Below are 24,061 nucleotides of genomic sequence, written 5' to 3'. Positions count from 1 at the left end.
ATTTGGGGGAAGAAAGCAGATTCTTTGTCTTTGCATTTTGATCTGCTTTAGAGGAAATCAAGTTCCTTGTTTGTGTAATTTCAGTGATCCTAATCAAATAAACCAAAGTAATAGTTAAATTGCAATCATCCCCTTTTGAGGAAAAGAGCAATGGTCTGTGGTACTCAAGCCCTATAACCTCTGTATTTGTAAAACTATGGCTGTTTCTACTGTAGTACTATTCAGTGGGTAGCAATGTGGGCAGTAAGTGATAGAGTCTTTTCACCAATATATCTATGATCACATCTTTGCTGACTTTATTTTTTTCACATTTTTTTTTTTAAATACAGGGAGTCATTTGGCAGATAAAAATTTTTGTAGGGTTGAGGGAAACACTGTGACCTGGGAGGGATGTAGCATTTTCATCTCAGAGATGTTAAACTGATTTCCAGACTTAAGAGTTGCCATATTCAAACTTCCCATCCACCTAGTGACATGTTCAAGAACCATTTCGAAGTATAATAATTTATTTTTAGGGCTTGATGTTTAAAAAATATATATAATGGTTAAAAACTTCTGTACATTTAGTAACACTTTGCTTGAAATTGTATTCACTTACAAAATTTGTATAATGAGGGCAGCTGGGTGGCTCAGTGGGTTGAGGTGTCCGACTCCTGATTTCAATTCAGGTCACGATCTCATGGTTCGTGAGATCAAGCCCCTCATTGGGCTTGTCACTGACAGCTCGGAGCCTGCTTGGGATTCCCTCTCTCTGCCCCTCCCCTGCTCATAGTGTCTCTCTCTCTCTCTCTCTTTCTCAAAATAAATAAATAAACTTAAAAAATTGTATTACGGAGAGCTCTACATTTTTGGAGCTAAAATGAACCTGTTGGGCAGGCCTGAACATAGGCTTGTTTCTCTCTATAGCAATGACATGGTTCACTGAGTCTCAAAGTGATTCTGTAATAAAAGTGAGGAAAAGATAGAGATTTTAGACTCAACTAAATAAATAACAAAAACTAAAAGAAAAAAAACAAAAACGTTTTTCTTTAAAAACAGAAACAAAACTAAAATAAATTTAAAAGCTCCTTGGTGAGATGGGGTGATGACTCATTCCCAGGATAGAGTTGGCAATCTTCTTCCAGGGGTGAGTCAGCGGCCTTCACTCTCACTTTGCTCCTTCTGATTCACTACCTACCATCAGGGTAGGCACAGATGGGGCTTGATTATCTGTAGAGAACTGACTTTCAAAATGAGTTTATTCATTTATTTCTACATTTACTTATTCACTTGGGGAACTTGTGTTCAAACAAAATGTTGGCTGAATGTGTGCAACTAATGAAAGCTGTTCTAATTAACTCAGGATGGAGACTCAGAGCTTCCCACTTATTTTGGTCTTGTCACACCCATATTCATTCACATTTCATTTCCTTGAAGATAATGAAAAACCCATGCGAGTGGTGGATGATGAGGACCTGGTAGACCAGCATCTCATTGGTGAGCTGAGGAAAGAGTATGGAATGACCTATAATGACTTCTTCATGGTGCTCACAGACGTGGACCTGAGAGTCAAGGTAAGGGTTTCTGTTTTAGACAGTACAGTTCCATTCCTTAGAATAGCAACTCTGAATTTTTTGTCAATGAATCTATTAGACGTATGAATAAGCACAAATTATTTTATTAAGTGGGAAGGTTTTGAAAAGGTCCAGATATTCCACATTATCTTATAGAATTTGTGCCTACAAATGTAGTCTATGGAAAGAACTGGGTTGGATGACCTTGTATGGCCCAGCTGTTTGACTCAGACTAAACTCTTCTGTAACATCAATGTCATGCATTCATCAGACACTGGTTGAGTAGCTATGATGTCCCAGGCCCTGGGGATAAAAGGTGAAAAGTAGTTGGCTTCTTCCTTCAGGAAGGTCAGATTTAACATGGACCCACTCTGGAAGGGCCTGGAAGTTTTACCTCTCAATCCCACATGGACAAGACAGCAGGGTTTTATACCTACTTTCTTCTTATGCTTAGGGACAGAAGTTCTGAACCATGAAAAATTGTGCCATGTAGTAATACTAATAATACTAATACTAATACTAATACTAATACTAATACTACTAACAAAAATAGCTAACTTTATTAAGTATCTTCCTTATGCCAGGCACTTACCTCAACCCTTTACAATCCCTATCTCAAATCTCTGAGATAAATAATGAGTAATATCTTCATTTCACAGAAGAACAAAGATAGGCCCAGCGTGGTTAAGTAACATGCCCAAGTTTACCCACTTAGCATTGCGCTTGGTACCCACACAGGCTGGCTCCAGATTGCACTGTCTTTACTATTCTAGTGCACCAATAGCATACCATGCTTATATGAAGATCATCAGGAGAAAGGTCACCTGGGCCATCAGAATAGGTCATTCAACCTATAGTCTTCTTCTGGATCTGGAGAGAGTTCCCTTCTTTAATGCATTCCTTACTTGCGTTGCCCCACTTATAACGTGAGGGGCTGAACTGGATGGGCCCAAAGGTCTCTGCCAGCTTTTACACTCTAGCTTACTGAATTGCCACAGGGGGTATATCTCCAAGCCATGTCCAGACTTCCCTGTAGTTTATGCTGACAATGCTCAGCCAGCCATCAAATCCATCTTAGGTTGCTGTTATAAGTGCAGGAAGCTCTGATCCAGGAAACTGAATTGCATTATCTTTAAGGTGGATTCCAACTTTTTTTCTAAGGATACACATAGAAACATGGTCTAATTTTAAGTGATGCTTGCTCAATAAAACAGCTTCTGGGAATCACAAAGAGTTTATCTAGATTCCTGATGGCCAGAGAACGGTGAAAAATTACCCTGATAGTTCAAGTCAGATATTCCAACAGGTTATTCCGTTTCCGTGTCAATTACAGCACTTCTCACCTTCTCCTCAGTTGTGTAGTGAACAGGAACCAGTGTAGTCCCAGAGGTAGGGAAGTGAGCCTAGGATATGTGTGATAAGGAAGTCATGGACCCTTTCCCATAAAAGGCACGCAGTTAAGAAATTCTCATTAAACATAAGGGGCAGTTGCTTCATGGATTCTGAACCCCAAAACATCAGCAGAGGTATTTTTGCAGAGGAGGATGTGTAAATCAATGAACCCTCGAGACTCTGATTTCTCCAGCGCTCCCCTGAATTTTCCCAGGCCCTCTATCCTCTGAGCAGAGGGAAGAAACACCCTTAAACATTATATGCTTTCTATTCTTTCTTAAACAGCAATACTACGAGGTACCCATAGCAATGAAGTCTGTGTTCGATTTGATCGATACATTCCAGTCCCGAATCAAAGATATGGAAAAGCAGAAGAAGGAGGGCATTGTTTGCAAGGAAGACAAGAAGCAGTCATTGGAGAACTTCCTGTCCAGGTACCTCACCTTTGGAGTCCCTGAGGAGGCAGGTGGGGATGTGTTCTGAGTGAGTTAATGAAAAGGCTAAGGAAACACAAAGTAGATGTGTGTGCAGACCTGCCCAGCTGAAAGGTCCGTCTGCCTCATGGTCCTCTGGCCACTGGACTTAGTCTTTTCCTGTCAAAAGGGCTCTGGTCACAAGGTTGACTGGGGTCAGCTCCAAGCTTGAATGTTGATTTGGTGGCTTTGGATAGGCCTTTTCTCTCTTTTCTGCTTCTTTCTTGGCACAGAATAAATAATTCTGACCTGTGAGGGTTAATTTATTCCATCAGTGAATTTAGAGGGCTTTATATAGTGCATTTTTATTTTACATATTTATTTATTAGGCCCTTCTGGTTTCAAACAGGATTTGGAACACTCTGCTTGATTTTCTGCTTCCCTCCAGCTCTGCAGAAAACAACAAAAGCCCCTCTAGGACCTCAGAAGGAGAAATGCCTTTTACCCAGCTCCCTGATTCCCTGGGGAGGAGGGTTTATTGAAAACCATTGTAGGGAAACTTCAGTAAATACACAGAGAAGACTGTTAAAAAAAATTGCTCCACTTCCTCCCTTCTCCATCCCTTCCCCCATGCTGGATGGAAATTCTACAGGGCCTTTGGGGCCCTAGGAGATGCAAAACTACAGAAGTTCCACCTACAGCAAATAAATGCACAGAGATCTCCATGTAACATCTCCCCTCCCCAACACCTCCCCCCCCCCCCCCCCGCCCAGCTGTACTGTGTGGCCAAGAAGCTCCAGAAATGGAGCAAGAATTTACTTGGAGGCTCATTAACTTGGAGGCTGTGAACTTCCTTACTTGTGTCTATAAAGCATGTTCTTTATGTGTGAGTCAGAGAATCAAGGATTCTCTGTTTAGTAAGTAGGTAATCTGAACTCCTCTAGATTCAGGAGGCTTGGGTCTCTTAAAAGATAACCTCATGATGTGTAAAGAGCACAGGACTTACTGTTCATCCAAGTTTGGGGTCTGCAGTTTACTAGCTATGTTGCCTCTATGGCCCTGACTCCATCCCAGGGTTTCTGGGATCACTTTTTGTATGCTCACCTCTGTCCCAAGCACTTCACCTTCCCAAGTTTAATCTTTACAACAATCCTATGAGCTGAATACTGTAACTATTGTTGAGTTGTAGAGGGGACAACTGAGGCTGACAGAGATCAAGTAACTAACTTTCGGTCATCACCCAGCTAGTGTCAGCTCTGGGACTCACGGCGCCACCCAAGGCCCGTATTCTTTTCAAATACTCCTTTTGAAAATATAACTTGAATTATTTTTAGTCTTGGACCCAGGATCCCAGAGTTTGAAGTGAAGAGAGATATCCCTAAAACCACAGGATTTCAGAGCTGAAAGGAACCTGAGGTTCTTCCTTCATCCCAATTTTCAGTGCAATGCAAGCATCTGGAATGGAGATGGAAGGTGCCTGACTTTATAAGGACTTGAGGCTCAACCCAGTCTTCAGTCCACTCTCTTAGCTGAGAAAGGGCTCTAACTCTCCACCTGACAGGTGGCTCCTTGTCTAGTCTTGGGGGCACTGAAACATCAACTTCTGATCCAAGGTCATCCCTCTCTATGGCAGTGACTTAGAAGATGGATGGTCAAAGCTTATTGTTGCCCTTGAGGTGTTTTTCTTCCTTTACCTTCCTTCCCCCGTTCTCCCCTACCCCTTCCTTCCCTTGCTTTCTTTCTTAGCTCTCTCTTAAACTTTTAAGTTAGGCTTTTTAATCTTATTATTATTCTATTTAGAACCTAGCAAATTTTAGCCATCACTTTTATGGGGCTTTGAATAATGTTTGATCTGGCTTACAAAATCAATAATTAAACAATTTTGTTATTTCAAACGGTCATTTTATATTTAATATATATTTTTGAGTTGTTGAAATAAACAAAATCTTTCTGAGTACTTTAATGATCCATAAGTTTAATTAGTTAATCTTGTAAATACAGTGAATCTAGAGTTTCTCAGGAGTTCCAATCACTTAAAACCACACATCTAAACCAATTACTCAATTATAAATTCTAATTTAAAGTTTCAAGGTTGTCATTTTATTGAGCCAAATTCTCTTAAGTTTCACAAGTACATATATTGTGTATATAAAGAAGACCAGGATCGTTCTTAGAAGTATAAATTATCACTATGATTGATTCTTTGAAAACTTGCTCTTCTTAATTCTAAATCTTCCAGGACTATAAGATGCATACCTGCTGAACCAACCTCGTAAACTCAGGTTGCCCAACCTCTACAGCAGGCAGTTACCACCCAGTCCATTGATGTTATTTATAACCAAGGATTTGGGCCAGCTCTGAGAGCTGCAGCTACAGACATCCTGATTTTTCTTACCATCCCCAGGCAGGCTGCCTTTTTTATAATGACTGTGTCATGGGTTTCAAAACATGACAGGGAAAGCTTGACATTATCTCAATTTTGCTCACACCCGAAGCTTGCAGTGCTCATTCCAGTTGATAACTGATTTGAATTTGGCATATCTTTGATTTTTAAGACTTGTACCCACATTTTGCCTCTAAAGTCTTTTGTACTGGTTAGGGCACTGTGATGTGTAAATGTATCTCCTTTCTAATGTCAGAGCCTTACGGGCTTTCATATTCTGTACCATTTTAGGAACATGCATCTGTTGTGGATACTCAGGATGGATATGATTATAATTTAGATGTCCTGTAGCTATGCATGATTTGTGGTCACAACTCATGAAATCACTGTGCTGATGATTATCATTGATCTTAAAAATTAATGTGGAGTTGTGTATAACCTAAAGGTTTGAGTCAGACAGCCCTGAGTTTGATTCCTGGTTTCTTCATTTATTGACTGTGTGACCTTGGGCTGATTACTTAACTTCTCCAGGCTTTAGTTTTCTCATTTGTGAAAGGCAGATAAGAAATGTATTTATCCTTAAGAGTTGTGAAAAGTAAATTCACAACAATGGCCCATGACCTAGTACAAAGTAAGTAATCGATAAATGCTGGCTATTAGTATTGGGACCAGTTAATCAGCTGCTAGTTAGAGAATTTTGTCATGAAGGAAGAGGTAGGAGGAAATTTAGTAAACACCTCAGGATTGAAACCCAGGCAAAGAGAACTGAAGGAAAAAAAATTTAAATAGCAGTTCTATAAATAAATGAGTATCCAAATGGGAATTTTCCTTCAAATTTGCTGAGTTGTTGGTGAGTCTATACAGCCTGGTTTCAGCTGACCAGACTCTAAAGCCAGTCTGGTCTTTAGTGACACTCATCTGGTTCAGGCTATAATTACGTTCCTCTGAGACAGAAGCCCCAAAGACTGGCAAATGCACACTAATCTGGGAATGCCAGTTAAGGGAAGTAAACACACACACAGCTCTTAGAATTTTTATTTACTGATAAGTTAAAGTGACAGAAAATCTATTTGCCCGAAATAAGGATCTGGGCCACACTGACATCTCTTGTTACATCCTTTGGAAGTTATTTCCTTCAGTGTTGTGAGCTGGAGTCTTGTGTCTCAATGTGAAGATCTGTGGGAGAAAGAATCATTACTTAGGGGGAATGACCTTTGCCTGGTTCTGTCTGCGACAGGGAGTCTCAGATCCTGTCCCCATCCAATCAGGACAGCATTCAGTGGTGCACACAGGTAAACAAGCCAAAATATACCTCACCCAAAATAGCTCCTTCCAGGATACCCTACAGCTCTGTGTGAGGCCAGGAAGGCTGGCCTGGTTTGGATGCTGGCTGGGGGGCCAGAGCTGGGCTGGCATGCCTCCTAAGGAAGCCGGGAGAGTACAGGAGACCATGTTTGTGATCACTGTTCCCTTTCCCGGGAGACCTCGGACAATCTCAGACACTCCTCTCCCCTCCTCCATGCCAGATACACTCATCTCCCTATCCTCAGTGGAGATTTTAGTTTTTCTTTCCCTTTGAAGAGAAACAAGCAGAGGAAGCAAATGTAATGTCACAGCAAGCAGTTCTTGGCGAGCCTTCCTACAGGCGTCCATTCAGAGGTTGTATTTCATCAGACTATCATTTTCTCTCATTCACCCAAACCACTTTTCCCCCAAGAGGCCATTTTCTTCGGGGTTGAAAACTCTCATGTTCACTGTGAGGCTAGAATGAGCGTAGGGAGAGAAGTCACGAATAAAATCGAGTGGCTTCCAGCTCAGTGAGTGTACTAACACCCCACAGGGGTCTGCACAGTAGGCAGAAAGCAAAACCCCTCCTCCAGTGAAGGTGGAGTTTGAGATAACTCCATACAGTTGCCCCTGGGATGCATTCCCTCTCTACTTCGTATCTCCTTTGGGACCCTGACTGTATGAGCCAAGCCTCAGGATCTCTGAGGGGGATAAACTAGGGAAACCATTGGCCTGGGAGTCAGAGAAATCTTATTTTGGTACCACCTCTTAGATGTACTAGTTAGGCAGGTTACTTCTCTAAGCCCCATTTTGTCATCTGTACAATGAAGGCAATAAGCTGTGCCTTCACTGACCTCTAATGTTGTCAGTATAGATGAACGTGAGCTGTGAAATGATACACAAACATGAGGATTGACTAAGTTATCATATGGCATGAGAGACAAACGTCCAAGGTCTATTAACGGACAAACGTCTACATCTAAGAAGCCCACAGATTAAGCCACCATCTATACCCATGTCATCACATGAATAACTTACACTGACGGATTTTAGCTTAAGTCTTATAATACCTCTTTGAAGCTGATGCTATTTTTCATTCTAGAGATAAGGAAAAACTGAGACTCAGATGAACTCAGCGATGTGCTCAAGGAACCCAAAAAGTAGCAGTGACAAAACATGAACTCGGGTTTCTAGGTTACAAGACAAAAGCTCTTTCTACTACCCTACTGTGTTGGAGCAGCAAGTTTGTTATATGTGCTACGGTCCTAGGCTCGAGATGTAGCCCCATCCCACTTCACAGAGGACTCTATAATGTTGGGTCTTACTAATGAGAGTAGGCTGTGTTTTAGGACTTGCATTTGCCTCTGGAAGAACAACTGGCTACTGAGAAAGGCACACAGGGCTTTGTTTTCCCAGGAATTCTCCTTGGCCCTTGGAACTGCTTTGCCACTTTCCTTCTTCCTGTCACTGTCACCGCCTTAAAACTTAGTTCTCTTTTTTCTACTCTGTTTCCAGTCCATACGTTTGATTCTTAACCCCCTCCAAGCCTGAGCAAACTCTATTAGATTGTGAGTTTTCTTCAGTTTTCTTTGGATTCCCTATTTCTGTGGCTACAACATAACATAACGATTTGGGCCAGTCCTCATTGCGTCTAAAACTCTGAGTCTCCGGAAGTGACTTCTTCGGGCACGGTGGCCAGACTCATGCCTGATGTTTCGTGCAAATGCCACAGTCAGCAGACCGTGAAGTTACAACGGAAAGAGAGTAAGAAATGTGGAAATGCAGTTTAATGACTTTGATGAGCTAGGAGATACTTCTAAGGGCCGGTGTTTTATATTCTGGGCACAGGAAAACCCGACAGCCAAAGCGAGTCTGCTTTCTTACACTAGCCTCTATTGTTTGAAGCAGTAATCACGGCCTCCTGTCTGTTCCAGGTTCCGATGGAGGAGGCGGTTGCTGGTGATCTCTGCCCCTAATGATGAAGACTGGGCCTATTCACAGCAGCTCTCGGCCCTCAGTGGCCAGGCCTGCAATTTTGGTGAGTGGGAAGCTTCGTCATCACCGTTTTCCCATACCACTCTCTTCCTGGTCAATTCTAAAATGGAACATAGAAGCTTAGATCATCCAAATATTCCTCAGTCCAGACTGGAGATTCCCAGACACTTACTCAATTGTGTTGAATATAAAGTTGCTTTCAGACTCAAGCTTTAGTCCACTGGAGTTTTTTTTTTGTTTTCTTTCTTTTTTTTCTCAATATTTTCCCCCCTTGGATTCTTCACTGAAGTGTTTGAAAATAACCACTGTTTTACTTTCAGTGATCTGTGTTATGTGCCTTCTTGTTTGATTTGTTAAAACTTGTCTCAACATTATAAACCTCAGGTATCATCATTTACTTAGATAATACTTAGGTAAAAACATTGGCGGGGGGGGGGGGGGGTACTTCTCCGTAGATGAAATGCCTTTTGTAAAAACATGAATGGCTTTGAGAATTAATATATTAATGGAAGTAAACTGTACTATATTGCCATTCCCTCAAAAAGGATTTTGATCTATAATTGGGCATCAAAGACAGCAAGATCTCTTAAACAGAATCTTATTTTTAAGACAAGCAGGTCAAAGAGAAACATAGTTTATTTATTTATTTATTTATTTATTTATTTATTTATTTATTTTTTGTAGTGAACTGCTTAGTGTTTCGAAAAGTAACATTTGCTTTCTTTACCAAAATGATTATCTTGGTGACCTAAAGTATCATTTTGAATATGGACATACAGAAAGGAAAATGAATGGCTATTATGCATAGACCTTATTACTAAGTTCAATGGTGAACCAAGGAGCTAAGGGCAATTTCAAAAGTGGAACTCACAACTGAAGTCTCATTTAAAATACACTTCTGCAGAGGAAGAATTTGAACAGTTGTTAGAGGGGTGGAAAAGTAGCTAGGAGCCACAGATTTTAAAAATTCCTAATTGGAACACAGATGAATCAGCATTATTTTGATACTTCTGTTAGGAAGAAGAATCATTTATTAGTTACAAAACTGTGCCTGATTTATAAAAAGATGGGGGTGTAGGTTTTGTAAAGCATTAACAGAGTCTGGGTCCCTGCTATGACACAGTACCTAGAAATTATAAATACATTTCAATTTTAAGATGTGAAATAATAACACACACAAGCAAGCAGAAAACAAGTTCATAATAGTAAGAACAACTAGAAAAGTCATGAATTTTTATGTATACTCCTATTATCAAATAATTTAAAATTTTATAACAATATATAAGATTTTTTTGTATTGTTAAGCATATTTTAAATTATTTATAACCACCAATGTTGCTAGGTAAGACAGAAGTTCTTAGAGCAGTTAATGACCCTTCACAATAAGAATATAAATAAAATCGTGGATTATTAATTTTCTAAAGACATCTTTGCAGCAGTTATTAGGTGGTGTTTCATTTTTAATCTATGCACACAGAACCTAAATCACATTAGTGTAACCAAACCCTTTTGTAATATACAGGAAATGTAAACAAGTCATATTTTCCGGGAATAATGAAATTCGTGATCTTCCCTTTAGAAAACATGACTCAACAACATGCAGAACAGAATGCTTCACTTCTCTGGGAGAAGAGCAAAGACCACAACCTTTTTTTTTTTTTTTTTTAAGGAATAGCCTTTTGCTTGAATTTTAGCTCCTCCTTAAAACAGCCCTGCCCCGGCAGCTTTCAGTTTTCTCCCCTGAACAATAAACACCATCAAAATTCATATTCATAGTCCCCAGTTATGACCCTGACAAGGTTGGCATTTTGTCTAACACCATGAAATCTTGATATGATGAACTGACAGCCCCCTTGTCCTCCTAGGTTTTCTCTCCTGAACCCCTTCACATGTACTTCATCTTCAAAAGAATTCCAACAAGCTACCAAGGCATGACCTTCTCTCCTTTCCTGAAACTTTAGCTGAGGGTGGGAAGCCAAGCTGTGCTTGCTTAAGCGCTTCTTTGAATCCTCTAAATAAGTGATAAGAAACTGCCCTTTAAGCTGACAAACTTCTGTGCGAGGAAGCCAGAACTCTTCCTCTGACACTCCCAATACATGGGTTCTGCAGTCTTTTCTCTAAGACAGTTGAATTATCCGTGTGAGTATTGAAACTTCAGGAATGACTCTTTTTCCAGAATGCTAATCAGCTCACATTATCCCAGATGTTTTAATGTTCTGATGGTTTCATTTTTGTTTTGTTATTTAATAGAAGCACAGTTTAAGAGCAGATTCTTTTGTTTCAGTCTACAAACCAAAGCAAACCAACCCACACCTGACCCTGTTGATAATCCTAAATCTGCAATTGGTCTTTTTCAAGGTTTTAAAAGTATTTGATTACTTTTTTATGGGGAAAGATGAATTGTTTTACCTAATCAGGTTATGTTCTATATTGTCTTTAAGGTAGAAATTTCTAATTGTCAGCTGTTGGCCTTTGGAAGTAAAAGATGATTTACCAATTCTATGGCTTTCTTTTTTCTTTCAGGTCTGCGTCACATAACCATTCTGAAACTTTTAGGGGTTGGAGAGGAAATTGGGGGAGTTTTAGAACTGTTCCCAATTAACGGTAAAGTGCTGTTATTTTAAAACAGTATGAACTCCTTTCAAGTTCTGTTAGGGATGCCTGGGTGGCTCAGTCAGTTCAGCGTCCGACTTCAGTTCAGGTCCTGATCTCACAGTCCATGAGTTCGAGCCCTGCGTTAGGCTCTGTGCTGACAGCTCAGAGCCTGGAGCCTGCTTCAGATTCTGTGTCTCCCTCTGTCTCTGCCCCTCCTCCGCTTGTGTTCTATCTCTCTCTCTCTCTCTCTCCCTGTCTCTCTCTCTGTCTCTCTCTCTCTCTCTCTCTCTCTCTCTCTTCTCTCCAGTAAATAAATAAATATTTAAAAAATTTTAGGGGCACCTGGGTGGCTCAGTTGGTTAGGGGTCCGACTTCAGCTCAGGTCATGATCTTACAATCCGTGAGCCTGAGCCCCGCGTCAAGCTCTGTGCTGACAGCTCAGAGCCTGGAGCCTGCTTCAGATTCTGTGTCTCCCCCTCTCTCTCTGCCCCTCCCCTGCTCATGCTCTGTCTCTCTCTGTCTCAGAAATAAATAAAACCATTAAAAAAAAAAACTTTTAAAAAATAAAAAATTTTAAGTTCTATTAAATTATATTAAACTATATGCAAGCAGTGGATGTGCCTCTAAGGTGAACACAGTTCACAAATCCACCTACCTCGTGTGTGTATGCACCTGTGTGTGCACGTGTGCACACAGGAAGTAGAGTGCACTCACTAATATCGTTCTTAATATAAAATAATTCAAAAATGACAGTAAAAATATCCATTTTCTTGACTAGAATAATGCTTTCTGTCTGTATAGGACTTTATGATTTACAAAGCATTTTTATCTATGTAATCTCATTTAATTCCCACAATAATTTTATGAGGCACATGGGTCATATCTTACTGATTCCCTCTCAGCACATGAGGATAAATGCTTGAAAGGCTCAGAAACGCTGTAAAAAAAATGACTAGCGATTAAAGTTTTCAGAAAGCAAATCAGTTCTTCTTTCCAAGATCAAGCTATTCACATGAGATAATGTGCATAAAGTCCTTGGCCCAGAAAGCCTCAGCACCCTCCCCATTCCCCCTCTTCTTTTCACTGACCATAATAGTTTAAATACATTTATTCACATCTTATATAATTGGTATTTTCCCCCTCTGACAAGAAAATAAGCTTTTTGTTATAAAAACCACAGTATCAAAAGGAAATCCATACTTACAAAGAAGTAACTAAGCTAATTGGTAATAAACAATAATACAAACAATATAATCTTTGTTCATGACAAACTTGAAAGAAGTTGATCTTGCCAGAATTAAATTAGAGGACTGGTTTTATATTTTGTAACATTCCTATAAAAGAGACATCATGTGTCCTAAAGTTTGATGCTAATAATGTTGCAGAACATTAGGGACATTTAATTTCTAGTGGAAAACCCCGGCAACCTTCTTTAATTGGATTTTGAACCAAAGGGAATAGACTCATGTGTCCTCTGTCTATTCTCATAGTGATTTCTTCTCATTTAGGTGTTTGCTTGAGTGGTGACTCTTCAATCCACTAACAACTTTTTTAACCCTCTTCTAGGGAGTTCTGTTGTGGAGCGAGAAGACATATCAGCCCATTTGGTGAAAGACATCCGTAACTATTTTCAAGTGAGCCCGGAGTACTTCTCCATGCTTCTAGTTGGAAAAGATGGAAATGTCAAATCCTGGTATCCTTCCCCAATGTGGTCCATGGTGATTGTGTATGATTTAATTGATTCGATGCAACTCCGGAGACAGGAAATGGCCATTCAGCAGTCACTGGGGATGCGCTGCCCAGAAGATGAGTACGCAGGCTACGGTTACCATAGCTACCACCAAGGATACCAGGATGGTTACCAGGATGACTACCGTCATCATGAGAGTTACCACCATGGCTATCCTTACTGAACAGAAATACGTAACCGTAGCCCCAGCCAGTTTCCCCTGCAGCTGTTAAAGCCACAAGTGGCCAGCTATGCAAAGGAGTTCTTCCACACTGCCTACATTCCCTGCCTTTTTCTTTCTGTGTTCTTCCAAGATTAAATAAATAGCAAACTTTTGCCTACTTGTGAGTTGTTATTGAAACCTTAAATCATAAAGATGTTTAAAAGAATTGTTTGTTTCTCTAACTGGAGGGGACCTGGTGCTGAACGGACACTTCCCTTTTCTTACATGATAGACATTATTTGGAACACATAATTCTATATAAAAGTATTAATACCTCTTATTTACTTTTTAAAAGTATTAATTGGCAAGTAAAACTGATTGTTAAAGAAAATTAAGGACCACGGCACAGATGTTTTCAGGAAACATCTGATCACATGTAACAGAGGAAATAGCTTCTTAACACTTTTGGAAATGTCAGTCTAAAAGTGATTGAGATGGCCCTGCTTCCTATTGTTAGTTTCTTTCATAAAGCTTGATACCACAGGAGTCCAATGATATTGGCCACCAAAGCCAGGAAATGCACCAAACCCAGCTTTGCTATCAGAGCCATTTCCTGCCCTGTTTCTCTTATTGCCTTTTCAGAAATAGATGAGAGGGCCAGGAAAAGCAATCCCTGAGTCACCACCAGAATCTGGCACGGCAGCCAGACATGATACTTCCAGAGTTTTAGCAGATGCCGTGAATTCCTGGCATGGAAAACCTTGACCCCCTCACACCTGACACCCCTGCACTTACTTGTTAAGGGGTCTATTACCATAGTGGCATCTCATATAAGAAAATTACAAAGAAGATTATACCCAAGGGTTCTTTCTGTTTTCAGAGAAAAATGTTACTAAGTTAAAACGGATACAAGTGTAGCTGGGGTGAAAAATAGATTCTCTATCTTTGAAAAAGAGCATTTGTTTTTTAGATATGGCAATTCAAACTAAATATCCTCTCTTCCTCCTACCCTCTTTCCCTTCCTTCTTTTCTACTTTTTCTTTTTCAACAAATACAATAGTACCAAGATCTATGAACTTGCCTTGAGGCAGTCAGTCCAATTCCCAGGCATTTAGCATCCTAACAGCCCCAGCCTCTATCAGTAGTGGGGATGCTTATTTTTTTTTTTTTTTGCCACTGTTATTAATGACTAATCCTGCAAATCATCTTAGTATTGGTTAACTCTAATGAGCATAGATATTGATAACTGCATTCAAGCCGCATGTGAATATTTGCTATTCATTTATCTGTGCCTATTTGCACAAATCTGTCTTTACATCATCTGGACTCGGTTATAAATAATTATATTGTAAAAGTAGAATTTGTACCTCAATGACCTTGAGAAATTACTCGTTTTGCCCTTCATTCTCCATGAAGATCCCATTCATTCTTACTTGTCTTATAGGCAACTGAGGCCCAGGCAGCTCAAGTGACTTTAGAACACGGTTCTCTTACTGTGTAAATTATGTTTCCACCTCCACCCCTCTCCCATGGTGAAGAGCTTTCTTCCTCTCTCCATTTATTTATTTATTTATTTATTATTGTGTGTTCCTTGTTTGAGAGAGAGACACACACAGAGCATGAGCAGGGGAGGGGCAGAGAGAGAGAGAGAGACACAGAATGTGAAGCAGGCTTCAGGCTCTGAGCTGTCAGCATAGAGCCCGACACGGGGCTCAAACTCATGAACCGTGAAATCATGACCTGAGCTGAAGTCGGATGCTCAACCTACTGAGCCACCCAGGTGCCCCACTTCCTCTCTCCCTTTAGAACAGTATATACCAGCTGCTTGAAGTGGGCAGGTGGGAGAAGCAGGATTATGTAATTGCTCTTATATTTTTGCCAAGGTGATGGACAGCTTAAAATCCCCAATAAAAATGGGTGTCTTTGCCATTGCTTCTGAAATTACATAGGGACAAATTCTAAGTAAGGGGTCCACATAGTGTCAATTTCAGGAAATATAGTAATGAGGGAGATTCAACTCCCGAGGAAACTAAGTAGATAAGAATAATAGACAATTTACTTATATAATAATATTAATAAAGTTCTAGCTTCCACAACCAAAGAAAGACAACACTTTTTTCATTACCTGAGATTATTTTTCACTGGCACTGAAATAACAATTAGCAATGTATCTAAACTTTTTCCTTTTGTGCACGGGCCAAGAAGCCATGAATCATCATTTGGAGTGTGGTAGAATAAGCCATAGCTCAGCAAAGGGACTGAGCCACATGTAGAGGAAGATGCTGTTGGTAAATGTCATCAAATCCCATAATCTGGAAAAACACAAAGTATATTTCAGTAAATGCGAGGATTAGAGAATTTGGTATCCTGAATCTCTGTCTTCAGGGCATATAGATCAGGTTGTTTGAAACCTGGGTGTTGTTTTTTGTTTGGTTTTGTTTGGTTTTGTTTTCATAAAAGCATTTCATTCCAAATAACAGCAACAAAGACAATATAGTTTTTGAGAATTATTATAGAATTATGGTATTTAGAAAGAAAAGCACCCAGTAGAGTTAGGGAAATCCGGAAGACTCTGAGGAAGACAAAGCTACTGGTTGTTACAATTCTTCCCTAAACTTCCAGGAATTGTTTTTCACTGGAGAAATCCCAAGGCTCTGAGGTGAATATTAATTCAGCAGAGAAATCCTTCCCCTGCTACAGGCAGTCCAGACACAGTAGAATCTGTAGAACCCAGCTGGTCTCATTTTCTGGAGTATGGTTAATATTGAAGTTCACACCTTCTTGACTTCTAGAGCCTCGGTGATAAAAACAACTCAAGACTAGGGTGAATAATGGCTCAATGGGCCGTGACTGATGATCTCAGTATTCAATAATGTATGGAAATTCCAGAAAAAGAGAAGTGTCTTGAAAAGAACCTCTGTTTTTCAGCCATTAACTCCCATTTTCCTGCAGGATTGCTTTCCTTTCCCCCTTTCTTCTTCTTGGCTGCTCTGTACTTAATGGTTTGAGGTGTGCAGATAGTGGAGGTGGTTGATGAGTACTCTTAACTTCATGACAAAGTGAAGGACAGTTAAATGCTAACTACTTCTCTTTAGTTCTCTCAAAGCTGGTGCAAAGACCCAATGCCAGACTTTCTCTGAGTTTCAGATATGTTATTAGGAACTCAGGAACGAAGTTTAGGGCAGTGAGAGGCAAAGGGCCAGTTGTTATAGAATTCAGTAGTGTCATAAAATGGCCACTGGACTTAGGAAAATAGCTGGTCCATGCTCTGCCATAGTCTGTGTGTGACCTGAGGCAAGTCACTTTACCTTTGTGACTCAGTGCCACATCTACAAAATGAGAGAGTAGGAATAGATTATATAAGTTCTTGTCTAACTCCATGGTATTTTGAATCTTCCTTTCGCCTTTAGGAAGCAGGATGCTAAACTCAAGAGATTTAAACTCTTAGAGAATCCAGACTTCATAGTTCAGATTCCAGTTCCAGATTTTTATGGGAACAGGAAAACGTATTAACTTCTTTCCAGCATGGTGCACTTTTCCAGCTGAGACCCAAGGGGCTTATCACCTCTAACAGAGAAACCTTCATCATCTCCACACAGCCAGACTGGAGCTTCCAAGGACACTCAGGCTGGCAAAGACTGAGCATCCTGAACATTGAAGGAATCCCTCCAACAAAGCACACACTTGTTCTCCAACACAATTACCTAATGTGGTCACCGCATGCATCACCTCTCCGATATCCTGAAGCTTCTACAAACTGGGCAATCCCTGGACAAACTTCAGAGACCTTCAATATTACCACTTTCCTTCTAGAAAGCAAAAGAATGACCTTCCATCCTCCAATCCATGGGTTGATACATGTGGCAGAGATGCTGGGTGAAGGGGTGGGGTGATTTTAAAGAGCTAAAAGTGACTCTGGGCAACATTTTCTTTGATTTTCCACCTCCAACATAAGAATTTTTTTCATCTCTCCCAGCCCTTTTCCCTTTCCCAGGCCACTTTCCCATGATCCATTCTGGCTCAGAGATGGCTACAATTGATTAGGCATAACTTATAGGCTAAAGGTGCCATCCATTCTAGGAATATCTACAGTGCAAAGGAAAATCCTTGAAGGAGAGAGGTAGGAAACAAACCACTTCTGGAAGATTGCCAATCCCTGGAAGCAAGCCTCACTTTTCTTCCCAAAAATGTAGAGAAAGGATTAAATTCTGCCTGCAGACTTCACCATCATTCCATTTGTCTCCTCCAGTCCTTTTTTCTATCTTTAGCTTACTTCTTTGTGATGAGCACTCTTTAGAGATCCAAAGTAGGCTAGGGTAAGCAGAGGCTTGAATACTCCCAAATTTGGCAACACCTGATCCACAATTGCTGAAATTCTTGATGTGTGCAAAGAACCATCTGGTCATTCTGGTTCTTAATCCAAGATACTTGCTTGTAGATTAGACTCAAGTTATATGATGATTCAAACATTTATTGTATTTTATACTATTTTCTGCGTAGTCTGCTAGAAATCAGGAACACAAAACTGAAAAAAAAATTTTTCCCTGCACAGACGAGTAGAGAACAGTCATATACATTTAATTATATAACACTGTGTATGGATAATCAATGATAGGTCCTCATTTTGGGTGGGGTGGGTGGGTGAGGGGTGAATAAGAGACCAGGGAAAGATGAGTGATGATAGTTCTTCAGTCTTTTGGAGTCTAGAATTATAAATTGCTCTGTCAGTCAGGCTCCAAATGATGTGAGCAAGTGCCTCATATTGACTCTATTGTCACCAAGGTCAAGGGCTTTGGGTACTCACAGTGCTTCTCCTAGAAACTTCTTCCCTCTCCCAGATTTAAGAAGTTGTCTGGATATCCATGGGAAGATGGTGGCTTTAATTCATTTGTCAACACCACCCTTTCCCTGAAATAAACCAAAATGAACAAGCATCTGTGAATTTATAGAAGAAAACTTCCTCAAGATTGAAACTAGGTTAGAGAGGGAGGGAGGCAAACCATAAGAGACTCTTCAAAACTCAGAACAAACTGAGGATTGATGGGGGGTGGGAGGGAGGGGAAAGTGGGTGATGGGCATTGAGGAGGGCACCTGTTGGGATGAGCACTGGGTGTTGTATGGAAACCAATTTGACAATAAATTTTGTATTAAAAAAAAGGATTGAAACTAGGGAAGGGCCTTAATCTTATGCATGAACTTTGGTAATGTGTGCCTATTCACCATCTCCAACTTGGAGAAACAGGGCAGTAGGAAAGATAAGTAATACACTTGTAGTCCATTGCTCATGCAAAGGTCAGCTGTCTGAGAACCCAAAGATAGGTGATATGGCTGGGTCCTTTTTGTCCCCCTTCTGATCCACCTAGCTTCCGTGGGAGGAAGGTGGTTTGGAGGTGAGGGTGTATATAGATATGGAAGACAGAATTGATTTACAGCTAGGCTGGAAATGCTTTCTCTTTATCTCTGAGAACATGAGGATGTCTGTTTTTTGACTCTTGGCCAAGATTAGGGCAGTGGGATTTATGATGTGCTGTTTAAAGTCTGGAACACTCTGGTGATCCCTAGGGTCAGCTTCTTTAATGATGGTTTCCAACTGGCCTAAAGATTAAGAAAACCTAGCTGATTACATGGCCAGCGAGGCATAAAAGTGTTGGGAAATTCTGCTTTGAGCTCTCCCAAAGTCAAGATTCCTCACACAGATCTTGGTAGCTCAGGCAGGAGACAGGGGGGGAGACAGTGTGGTCTGCATGAACAGATGAGAACCCTACAGAGCTTAGTCAAGAGCCCTCTTTTGGACTTCCAATATCTCTGCTCCCCTTTTCTTGCTACACCATATCCTTTGCCTTTAAATAAGTATGTTCTGTGGAGTCTGATGAGTCCTTTGAAATATACGAATTTGGGAAATCTTTGCAGGGTGGTGTGCATATGTATATATGTGTATGTCTGTGTATATAGATACACAGACATACACATATATACATATATATTTAAATATATATATAAGTATTATATTATGTATAAGTATTATAAGTATGCATAAGTATTTGTATACATATGTGTATATATATAAAACTTTATAAAATATAACATTTTATATAGCATAGAACATGTATATAAGATATTGGGGCGCCTGGGTGGCTCAGTCGGTTAAGCGTCTGACTTCGGCTCAGGTCACGATCTCGCGGTCCGTGAGTTCGAGCCCCGCGTCGGGCTCTGGGCTGATGGCTCAGAGCCTGGAGCCTGCTTCTGATTCTGTGTCTCCCACTCTCTCTGACCCTCCCCCGTTCATGCTCTGTCTCTCTCTGTCTCAAAAATAAATAAACTTAAAAAAAATAAAATTTAAAAAAAAGATATAAAATAATACATTAAATATTTTGTGATATAGAAGTCTGTAATATCAAAATTCTAGCAGTAAATTTCACAGCTGTAGAGAAAGTTTGTGTGCTACTTTCAAGGCACTTTGCTTAATCTGACTTCTTACCAAAGCAGGGCCTCCATCTAAAGCAGAGGAACAAACTAAAACTCCCCTCCTCACAGACAGGACACAGTTTTCCCTATCTTTTTGAAACTGGCCTCAAAGCAGAAATTTCAACCAATACAGAAGAAAAGTACTCATCACAAAGGTCCCTCGTTGTAATTTTCTATGGTCCCTGCTTCCCAGTATTCAGGTAAAGAGCAAATAAGTAAAGGAGATTCTACCTACACCATTTTGTGGCAAGTACTTGGCCTGCTTGGAGTGTTAAATTTGCTTAAAGATGGGTACACAGAAACCTTAAAAAAGGGACTCATACAAAGGGCATTCAAGCACTTAGTCTAAGAAAACAACTCACCTACAAAAGGAAAAAAAATCCATGCATAATAAAAATAGCAGGGAAACATTTAACTTCTTGGCAACACTGAAGGATAAAAAAGAGATTTCTGATAGAAAAAAATGGGTGACCCAAGAAATGTTTTCCAGGGGCACCTGGGTGGCTCAGTCAGTTAAGCATCCAACTCTTGATTTCGGCTCAGGTTATTATCTCACAGTTCATGAGTTTGAGCCCCACATAAGGCTCTGCTCTGACAGAGCAAAGCCTGCTTGGGATTCTCCGTCTCCCTCTTGTTCTCTGCCCCTCCCCCACTCACTCTCTATCTCTCTAAAAAATTTTAAAAAATAGAAATATTTTCCAAGCAAGCTTTTCTTTATGTTAAATGACTATGTTTGAGCAATATGACAAGAAAAAGTGTGCAGTTAGTAAATAATTGCTAGATGCTAAAAAAACAAAACAAAACAAAACAAACAAAAAAAACCAAGACCTCAGGAAGTGAATCAGCCAAAACCTCTTTCAGAAGAGAAAAACCTCTTTTGTGTCAGCTTTCAGCTGAGAGAAAAATTAGCATTAAAAAGTTATAAATGAGGAAATTATGTCATGAACAAATTAAGTTTAATTAGCTGTGATAATTGGGATTACAAACTAAAAGGCAAACTATGAATTCTTGAAAGAAGAGTTATAGCACAACAACAAAAAATTTAATGAACTTCCAAATTGCAACATGCCTATGACAGCTTCCAAAAGGAATCACTATTTTATGCTCCACTAAGAAAGCACACTGTCAATTAAACATTCTTTTTCATGACTCAGGAGTTTTACTTTCATATTTCCTTAAAGAGCTTTTAAAGACAACATTTTATATTCTGGTTACATAACAAGGAAAGCTATACGTTAAATAAACTAATTAAGCTATTTCTAAAGAATCTTCCCATCTTGAGCCAACGATCTTTGAATCACTTTCTGGCGCAGAGCTGCAGATGTCTGAAGTTTTCCAGAGTTCTCTGCACCCTTGAGAGAACTGATGATGATGTAGCATTCCTTAAGTTGCTCGACTGTCTCCAGGGTTTCCAAAAACTTTCAAGCTGTTGATAACCATTTTGCAAAATTCAGTGCTGACGTGTTCCTGATCTTACTAGGAGGGATCGTTGGAAGATTTTCAGACAACAACCAGAGCTCTCACCCTCTCCTCAAATGGTTTTTAAGTGGTTTGCCGACTGAAATGTCATCTGGTCACACCAAATGCCCACATACACAAGCAAAGACAACTTCATCACCACCGCCGCAAGGTGGCAGCTAGTTTAACCTGCCATTGTTTAAGGCATTCGAATTTCAGAGATGGTAATGGGAAAACATGAATCTTAGAGTAGATGAAATACAGTTTAGCAGACCTAAAGAAAATTCTCGAGCTTATTAACGAAAACCGGGAATTGGGAGGACACAATATTCTATGTTCCTCAACTCTCAGTGAAAGGAGTCAATGACTGTATTTTAACTTTTGAAATTGATAAATGTGTAAATAAGGTTCTAAGTTGGCTTTTTTTTTAAGTTTATTTATTTATTTTGAGACAGAGACAGCGTGAGCAAGGGAGGGGAAGAGAGAGGGAGAGAGAGAATCCCAAGCAGCCTCCATGCTGCTAGCACAAAGTCCGACTCAGGGCTCAAAATCATCAAACTGTGAGATCATGACCTGAGATGAAACCAAGAGGGGGACATTTAACCAAATGAGCCACCCAGGCACCCCTAAGTTTGTTTTTTTTTAAATGTAAAAGTAATTACTAGTGATGAAATAGATTAGAAAAGTGAGTGGAATAAATTTCAAATATTACAAGAAACTTTTGAACTGGTTCAAAATATCAAACCAATACCAACTTTCTCAAAGAAGTTATTGCATACTAAAGGAGCAGCCAAAATATACTTAATAATACAATAAAAAATATACATTTAACAATGGAGAGAATCCTATTCTCACTTTCTAACCAAGTGTATGAAAACTAGAAAGTAACAAAAATACAAAAAAAAAAAAAATCCCTCAATCCCACAGCCCTTGGCTCAAAACAGATTAGTTAGAAAATAATCATAGTACCATATTTTAAAGTCTTTGGGGATTGGCCTAATATGTGCTCATTCCAAGAAATGTTTCTACTAGTTATAAAAGTGTTCATTAATGAACAAGAAAGAATGAATGTATTTCAAATACATAAGATGGAAAAAGAACATAAAACAAATCTTAGAAAAATGGAACATAAAATAAACTTCAATAAAATGAAAATTAGAAACTGCTGGTTGACTTATTTAAAAAGACTATAGAGAAACCATTCACACACACAATTAAGGAAGAAAACAACTACAGTAACAGAGGAAATTAAAAGAATTCTGAGAATAATTCATAGATTCCTATGCAAGTAAATTTGAAAACCTGGATGAATGACTTTTTAGCAAAACATAAGTGACAGAGAGTAGACCCAGAAGGAGGGCAAGGAATAAATAGAGAATGTTGTAGGGGAAAAAAGTGCTCCTCAAAAAGTGCCAAGCCTGGGCAATTCTGTGGGTGAGTTCTTTCAAAACTTTAGGGAACACATAAAGCTGACGTTTTAAATATCTTTCCAGGGCACCGAGGCCAATGGGAGTTGGCAGCTTGACCCACACCACATCCGTATGGGATTGTCAGGGACGTGGGCTGATAAATCCTGGCAGGATTAAGTGCATTACTAGCAATGTCAGCAGGCTTCAGTTATCTTGGCAAAGACGGGATGGAGCTTGAAGCAAATAAAATAGCAAGGGAGGGCAAAAGTTCTGCAGGTCTGGTAGGGGGGGTTATTGTGATTTTATTTGAGCAGAGCAACACCTTCTCACTAAATTCATATTTGCAATGCAAGTTGGTTGGTTTTATAGCTACATTTCTATTTTAATTTATAAATTTGTTTTGGTTTTCATATAAAGACCATAAGCAAGTAAGTTTATACTTCATATTATGTTTGTATGAATTTAAATAACAGCAAAGGAGAAAAAAGCCAATGCTGATCTCTGTGAGAATTTTTTTTCCTTTTAAAAGAGGATGTATTACTCAATTTCATAAAGTCAGCTCTAGGTGTTAGAAGGAGGAAAGCCAGTGTCTTTCCTTTGAGTCTGGCTTTCTCTGCCTCTTCTCCACGCTGGAGCAGTAAGAGTTGGTGGGAAAAATCAGCACAAACATAAAAAAGAACTGAGGAGGACCTGGGCTGTGTTTGGTCGAGCCTGTTGGGCCCGTTCAGAAAAGTGAAGGGATTCCCTGTAGCTCCACATAGTCTAGTCCAGCTCATGCAACAGGGCTTCCACATGGGGATTTAGAGGCAAGCCTTGGAGTTATAAACAAAGTCGTTTAGTCCTGAGTCCCCTCTGCATGTGGACCATGAAAACCTACAGCAGCGGGACACAGCTGGCCACAGATCTGGGATCCTGGCTTTAGGCCATCTTTCCCTCTACTACCGGCATCCACATCCTGCTTCCCCTCAGGACTCGGGTCCTAGGGCCAGTGACAGAGCTGGAACTAGGTCACTGCAAGCCACACTTGTGGTCCAACCAAAGGCTATTCAGAAACTACGAAGAAAGCAGATTCAGCATATTAGCTGTAGATCATAACTGCTTAGCAGAGAATCTAAAAATAAGAAGGGACTTCAGAAATCACTTAGGCCAACTTCTCTACCAATGACCGAACCTCTTCTAAAGCATCCTGATGGTACAATCTCTCCTGAAAACTTCAGAG

The 24,061-nt window shown here is 39.9% G+C and overlaps 1 protein-coding gene across 1 annotated transcript in view; it reads left to right on the top strand.

Annotated features, from left to right (window-relative positions):
* Window positions 1–13,688, top strand: part of CCDC80 (coiled-coil domain containing 80) — a 35,196-nt gene extending 21,508 nt beyond the window's left edge. The window contains exons 4-8 of the mRNA XM_019448365.2: window positions 1,417–1,553; window positions 3,231–3,379; window positions 8,963–9,066; window positions 11,547–11,627; window positions 13,185–13,688. Coding sequence (XP_019303910.2) covers window positions 1,417–1,553; window positions 3,231–3,379; window positions 8,963–9,066; window positions 11,547–11,627; window positions 13,185–13,531 — 818 coding nt within the window. The 3' untranslated portion in view covers window positions 13,532–13,688. The remainder of the gene's footprint in view (window positions 1–1,416; window positions 1,554–3,230; window positions 3,380–8,962; window positions 9,067–11,546; window positions 11,628–13,184) is intronic.
* The last annotated feature ends 10,373 nt before the right edge of the window (window positions 13,689–24,061 follow it).

This window comes from Panthera pardus, unplaced genomic scaffold (genome assembly GCF_024362965.1).
Source record: "Panthera pardus isolate Hobbes unplaced genomic scaffold, ASM2436296v1 HiC_scaffold_16, whole genome shotgun sequence".
NCBI classification, from domain to species: domain Eukaryota; kingdom Metazoa; phylum Chordata; class Mammalia; order Carnivora; family Felidae; genus Panthera; species Panthera pardus.
Note: the sequence above shows the minus strand (reverse complement) of the source record. Positions and strands in the feature narration are given on the sequence as shown.